At 41.7% G+C, this 7,539-nt stretch overlaps 1 protein-coding gene across 2 annotated transcripts; it reads right to left on the bottom strand.

Annotated features, from left to right (window-relative positions):
• Positions 1-738: 738 nt before the first annotated feature.
• Positions 739-7,534, bottom strand: HARBI1 (harbinger transposase derived 1). Of its 2 annotated transcripts, none has more exons than XM_035115313.3 (3): positions 7,289-7,534; positions 2,179-2,878; positions 739-1,461 (listed from the first exon to the last, which is right to left on the bottom strand). In XM_035115313.3, exons 2-3 carry the CDS (start codon positions 2,846-2,848, stop codon positions 1,085-1,087), a joined length of 1,047 nt encoding a protein of 348 aa, XP_034971204.1. In that variant the 5' UTR covers positions 2,849-2,878; positions 7,289-7,534; the 3' UTR covers positions 739-1,084. The 2 variants fall into 2 exon arrangements, with proteins under 2 accessions (XP_034971204.1, XP_034971188.1); XM_035115297.3 differs by having other exon boundaries at positions 7,048-7,534.
• Between the last annotated feature and the right edge of the window lie 5 nt (positions 7,535-7,539).

The raw sequence follows: 7,539 nt of genomic DNA on the forward strand, positions 1-7,539 counted from the left end.
CTCTGTAATCTGACACCAACCAACATAGACTCCATGGGGTGCAAGTCTCTGTGAAGAATGCAGGGGTCTCTACAATAAACCTTTCTCACACCCACAGTGACAGGTTAATCTCTAGGTTAATGATTATTAAGACTTTACATAGATTTGTGTTGGTACATTGGGCAGGATTTTTTTTTCATAGGGATTATTTTTGTAGATTTGTTGAGGCTATTTTTGCTCTGACCTCTCATTCTTGATGAATCAGGGATTGCATGTCCATTTCAATGTTGGCCATTTTCCCATTTTCTAACCGGGACACAAAATGGACCACAAACCATTCCTTCCCTCCTGTCTCAATCTATGTAAATAACAACATCCCTTTCCGTTACACAAATCCAGTTGCTGTTGAATGACAAAAGGCAGACAAGAGTGATAAGTTCCTAAGCAAAAAAAGAGGAATACTTCTATTTTTAACCGTGTTTAAGCCACCTTTACAGTTTAGTTAGTTGGCATTTGTCTGTCTCAAGAGACAATGGAAAAGTGCACCATCAAGGGTAAAGTTAAACTGTTGAATTACAGCACCTCCTGTGTCTGTACAGACCAATATGGGTGAACTTCAGTTAATATCTGAAACACAAGTTTCAGATATGGTATCTGAAGAAGTGTGCATGCACACGAAAGCTCATACCAAAATAAAAACTTAGTTGGTCTTTAATGTGCTACTGAAGGAATTTTTTTATGAAACACAAGTGTTCCGAATCTGTTAAGATACATTTTATTACATTTTTAAATACTTAAAAATACAATATTAAACTGAATATGCATTCCTCCCATATCATATTGTCCTTGATAAATGGTCCTCCAATAAGGCTGGACACTAAAAAGTAGCAGGTACTGAAATACTGAGTACTGACGGAATCAGATGCAATGTGCACAATGAAACCAAAACAGTATATTAAATGCAAAATACTATCCAAACACAAAATTACAATTCCAATAGTTGCATTCCCATTTATTTCTCTTGCTGAATGTAAGAGGAAAATCAGGATCTATCATAATTGTTTGCATGTCTTTTAATATGTCCAACTTAGTATGTCTTGTAATGTTAGCTAAAATGAGTGAGTAATAATTCCTGACGAACTCGATCAGCTTCAGAGTCAAGTGATTCCATATGTTCATATTCTTCCTCTGGCTGTTCCATCTGTCCCATCGATTGGGAAGACCACACATCCAGTCCATGCTCTAGAGAAATGTTATGAAGCACGCAGCAAGCCAGAATGATGTGGCTGGCCTTCTCAGGAGAATACTGCAATGTGCCCTTTGACCCATCCAGACAACGGAAGTGGGACCGAATTGTCCTGAGTGTACGTTCAATGACATTGTGAGTGGCTGAATGTGCCATGTTATACCGGCACTCTGCAGGTGTTTCAGGAATATGCAGAGGGGTCATTAGCCAAGTGCGAAGAAAGAATGAACTATCACCTGTCAAAAGAAGAAGAAAGAAAGATCACAAACCAAACAGGGACAGGAGAGAGTGCAAATAATTCCATCATCTGATAATAAAACCAGGTATCTATATGAAGCCAGATACGTATATGAAGCCAGGAGGGCAACCAAGATGATCAAGGGTCTGAAAACTAAGCCTTATGAGGAGCACTTGAAGGAGCTGGGTATGTTTAGCCTGGAAAAGAGGAGACTGAGAGGAGATATTATAGCCATTTTCAAATATCTTAAGGGCTCTCACATCGAAGAGGGAACATGCTTGTTTTCTCCTGCCCTGGAGGGTAGGACTCAAACCAATGGCTTCAAGTTGCAAGAAAGGAGATTCAGACTAAACATTCGGTAAAACTTTAAGACATTAAGAGCTGTTGACCACGAGAGGTGGTGGACTCTCCTTCCTTGAAGGTTTTTAATCAAAGGTTGGATGGCCATCTGTCACTGATGCTTTTGCTGAGGTTCCTGCATTGCAGGGGGTTGGACTAGATGACCCTTGGGGTCCCTTCCAACTCTAAGATTCTATGTTTTATGCTACCCTATGATTCTATGTTTCATGCTACCTTTGTTTGATTTTTCTTTATAGAGGGAGAACTGTAAAACCTGCAGTTTTGACACATAAATGTTATGTGGCATGTCACAGAACCAAACAGAAATTCCACCAAGATAGACTTTCAAAGAGGTCAGTCATGAGAAAAGGCTTACCAAGTAGCCAGCCATCTTTGTGCATGCCGGCTTCAAACTGGTTCCTGAGGGCTGACTGCTGCAGCACAGCACAGTCCTGCAAACTGCCTGGCCAGTGTGTTTCCGCACTCAGTAGCATTCCTCTGGCATCACAAACCATCAGGCAGTTTAAAGAATGAAGGCCCTTTCTATTCACATATGATAAGTCCTCAGCACTGGGTGCCTTTATTGCTACATGGTTGCAATCAACCAGTCCTAGTACCCCTGGCATACCTGCCAGCCTGTAAAAGTCATCTTTCAGATGCTGCACCGACACTTCATCATCTGGGAAATGAATGAACTGAGATGCCCTCTCCACCAGGGCCTCAGTAACATTGGCAACACAACGGCTCATAGAGGCCTGGCTGATGCCAATGGCATCTCCCATGCGAGTCTGGAAGGAACCAGAAGTGTAAAAACCTAATGCAGCAAGAATTTGGGTCTCTGGGCTAATGGCCCTTGATCGTTGTGTAGGACGAGAAAGGCTGGCACCCAGAAGATCCACCAGATAGTAAATGAAGTGACGTGGGAAGCCATACATAGACACCAGATATTCATCAGTGACATCCTCCAGTTTGAAACGATCAAGTGTTCGATGCCCACGACCATATAGCAAGAGATCACAATCAAGAATGGCTATGGGAACAGCCATGATGGGTTGATCTTTCTTCTCTCTACTCACCTACATTGGAGCAACCAAAAAAAAAAAAGGAAAATTGAGGACATGGATCCGAATACTGTAGTCTACTTGACTCTACTGTCAATTTCATACTACCGTAGTTACACACAAATAAACCTATTGGCTTAAGTAAATAGGGTTTACTTAAATAGGGTTTTGAAATTAGTTTACAAATGTACACTTTAATTTCACTTGGCATTTACACTAATTGCTATGAGACCAAATTGAACAACTGAGAATACAAGGAAAAGAAATATAGAAAACTTTCCCACAGTCCTATTAACTTGACTGAGTCCTACCAGATAACATTTTACCAGAAAAGTTGACAATATTATCTCCATGGGATTCTGCTATTAATTTCAATGAAAGAGCCAATGAATCATGGTCATAGTTCTGGGAAATTTCTAGTGGAAATTTTTTTGGAGCTGTATATAATTTCACACGGGGTCATGGGACATTCTTGAGAAAGCATGAATGCACAATTAGTACTGACCTTGGGTCATATGCAAAATTGGAACTCTTGAGTACATACTTCACAAGAAATTAGTGCTATGTTTACGTTCTCTCTCTGAACCGGTTAAACAGGACTAGGAAAATTTCTTTCTTTATGTGTTACTGCATTAAAATTAATTGGCTGTATGAGGCATGAGGGCGTGAATTGGCAAAACTTAAGCTGGTGATATTTTTAGAAACACGCAGCACTGAAAAACAAAGAGTTACTTTGTTCTAATGCTTGTTAATAAGCTGTGCTGTCCCTCAAGAATGTTTTTTCTGTTTGTCCAAGTGCACACAAAATCTAGAATTCTGGAACAACTGGAGTTGATAAATGTAGATGTACTGAAACTATGTGCCTAAGAAGAGAAAGTTATGTAAACAGAGATGCTTCACCCAACCACTCTTTTCCATTGTTAAGCAAGTCAGTCATATTCTGGAGGCAAGGAGCTGTCCTGAGAACCAAGGAGTTCCAATTTTGCAAAATCAAAGTTTCAACAAAGTAATACTCCATTTCTTGTATCCTGTTTTTTAATTTCTACCAGTGACTCTCAGTACAGTAGTTATAATACAAAGGAGGAGGTAGGTGTCTAATTAAATATCAATGTAAGGGGCACTTTGGTATCAGATATAGCCTCTAAGTTTAGGGTGATATCTCTACAAGAGAATTTTTCAGTTGGAGTCCATTGCTGGAAAGAGACAAAATGTTAATAAATAGTTTGCAGTATCTCCTCATTCCTGTATGTAATAACCATTTCCCCTCTTCATATACCCATGTGTTGCATTACATAAACATAACATTCTGTCCCTCTGAATGTGTGGACAGAGCTTGATTGTCATCCCCTCTCTCATAATAGTTGTGTTATTCTGCACTCACAATATTAACAATTTAATAATAATAAAAACCAAAAACCAATGGATTGGATCTAGTCTGGTTCCTCCAACTGAGGGATTACCTAGTATTAGCCATCACTGAAAATAAGCCAACAAAAGTAATTAGCTCACCACCACAGCTTACTAAGAAGCCAGAAGTCTGTGTTGCCATAGCGGCCATGGAGAAGGAAAAGTCCCTTCTTCTGTGGCCACCATGAAAATGCAAGCTATGAGACTCTTAGAAGGCAGCTTTTTTAACCAGCTTGCTAAGTGAAAGGGCATGTAGGAAGGAAGGGTATATCTGCTCCTCCTTCACTAGCCTATTTGGTGGTTATGAAGGAATAGGCTTTCCTTCCTGCCTGGCTCGCAGAGAAACCAAGTGGATTGGCAGAAAAGAGACCGAGTAACCCACTCCTCCTCCACCAACCTGTTCATTCACCTACATGAATTTCCTGGTCACCCATGAGTACCAAGCAAGATGTCAAAAACAAGGCAGATATTACCTACATCAATAAAAAAACAACTCAGAAGACGTGCCAGCCTACAAACAGACTCTGCAGAGTCTACCAAGACTCAGGTAAAGGTAAAAATAAAGGTAAAGGGACCCCTGGCCATTAGGTCCAGTCATGACCGACTCTGGGGCTGCGGCGCTCATCTCACTCTATTGGCTGAGGGAGCCGGCATACAGCTTCCAGGTCATGCGGCCAGCATGACAAAGCCGCTTCTGGCGAACCAGAGCAGCGGACGGAAACGCCGTTTACCTTCTCGCCGGAGCGGTACCTATTTATCTACTTGCACTTTGACGTGCTTTCGAACTGCTAGGTGGGCAGGAGTTGGGACCAAACAATGGGAGCTCATCCCGTTGCGGGGATTCGAACTGCCAACCTTCTGATCAGCAAGCCCTAGGCTCTGTAATTTAACCAACAGCACCACCCTGCAAATAAAACATTTTAAATGTGTTGTAGAGTGCAATATACAAATGTGAAACTAGATGGCGACAGTGAGCTATGCCAAATTCAATGTATTTTTCAAAACTTTTTTTAAAAAAGCATTTTCATAGTATTTTCTATATGTGTGTAGATTTCAGCCAAGAGACAACTAAAAAAGATAAATGCTTTCCCTTTTCCAGCGATGAATACAAAAGTAGTTGCAACTGACATAGGTATGTGTAATATATTATTTTGTCTCAGTAACAGCTGAGGCAATATGTCTATTAAAAATTATTCCTAATATTCAGCAGCTAGTTGTTAAGCCCACAATTAACTGTTGTAACTGGCGGCGGCTGCTACTGCTAGGCTGCTAGTTGCAAAAAATTGGAAAACCTCATAAATTCCCAGTAGAGAGGAGTGGCAAATCAAAGTACTCCAATACTACAGATTAGCGACGAAATATGAAGAACTTAAAGGAACGAATTTAGAAAAAATTACTGAAATCTGGAAACCATTTATCAATTACATTAAAGATAAAATAGAAAAACCAAATCTTAATCTCAGATATCTAAAGATTCTATCATTAGCATAATTGTAGAAGTATGTTACTCATATACGATATTGATAATATAAATAATAAAGAATTGTAGTATGTAATTTTCACATGGTAAAAAGGGAGAAGCCCAGTACAGGATGGGAAGTATCTGGGGAGAATAGCTGGGAGGGATAAGAGGAGGGGGGAATATGGGAGGGCAAGGGGGGGAATATGGGAGGGCAAGGGGGGGGAACCAATTATGTAACACATGTACTACTGTTGTTGCATTTTTTTAATTGTTTGTATATTTTTGTCTTTTTGAAACAATAAAGATTTTATTTTAAAAAAACTGTTGTAACTGATATGTCATTAATATCCCTATCATCATTTTGAGAGAAATAGATTTAAGAGGAAATGTAGCATCATTATCAATGCCTGAGAATACAATGTTTTGTCTTGTAACATACATGAGACACATCTATATGTGTTAGTATGTCTACAAAAACACACAATAACCTTTGTGCAGCAAAATACACTTCTGACACTCAAGACTACCGGTATGTTTGAAGAACAGAGTGCACCCAAAGAAGGCAGCTGTCTCTAGGCATCTGGTTAGTCACTGTGTGAGAGCACAATACGGAATCAAAAGGGCCTGTGGTCTAATCCAGCTGGGTTCTCATGTGTCACTTTCAAGGTTTCATTCATGCTTCTTGGTTGAGCCACCAGGAATGACTTTCCTAAAGGACCCAAAGCATAAATGATGGAAGGTGAAGGGGTGCAAGAGAGGGAGAAGAATGGCAAGGAGGCGTTAAGCTGTTTGTGGTGGGAAGTGAAGGGCACCTGACGAAGCAGGAACTGCAAAAGAGAGCTGAAAAGCAGGCAGGTCTTTGTGATTCTAGAAGGACGAGTTAAGGGGCATGAATTTGCCTTATTGGAGGATGCTGTGAAAGCGGAACACACAGCAGGGTAACCCAACAGTAGTTGTGGAAATCTCACCCGCTCCAACTCTCCCCATCAGCACCGGCCAGTTGGCCAATGGTGGCAGCGGTAGTGCAACACCATCTGGTGGACCTGTGCCAGATTTACGCATAAGCTAAACAAGCTATAGCTTAAGGCCCCACTGGATGTACATTTCCAAAATATAAGATAAAAAACAAATAAAATAAAATAAAACCTACATACAGCAACAGTGTTTTGTGTTGTGTAGGCTCCTATTTGTTATGTGCCTATTTGTTAGATACCTATTAGGTCCATAAATTACCATATAGCATATATTCAACACAAAAAACAGCGACAGTTTGTTGTTGACAAAGGACAGCTGGACATATAAAGGGTCCCATTACCTTCAGCAGCTTAGGGCCTCATCAAACCTAAATCCGGCCCTGTGGTGGACTACAAGTTCCTCCCTAGAGAAGGGGGGAGAAGACTGGGGGCACAAAGGGGTCTTCCAAGGAGGACGGAAGCGGGAGAAGGGGCTGCGCTTGGCAGGGGTTGGAGAAAGACGACTGAAAGAGCAGGATATAAGCATGTTTCGCGGCGCGGCTACGCGTCCACACCTCCCTCTCCGCCGGCCTCCCGATTTACCCCGGTAGACCAAAAGGAGCCTGTCCCGAAGTCCCTTCCCAGCACCCGGATCCCGAGGCGGAGCTCCAAGTCCCTCTAACGACGCCCGGCCTGTTCATTCCCAACCGCAGATTCCTCACGACACGAGTCCGGCCTTTCGCCCCTTTAAGCCTCTGAGGTGGGCATTCCTGCCTCCCACCGATAATTAACGGCTGCGGACTGGCCCACTGGGGCGGCGGGAGGGGGTCGCTGATAACGGAATAGCAGCGCGG

The sequence above is a fragment of the Zootoca vivipara genome, chromosome 1, assembly GCF_965207765.1.
Source record: "Zootoca vivipara chromosome 1, rZooViv2.hap1.1, whole genome shotgun sequence".
Taxonomy (NCBI): domain Eukaryota; kingdom Metazoa; phylum Chordata; class Lepidosauria; order Squamata; family Lacertidae; genus Zootoca; species Zootoca vivipara.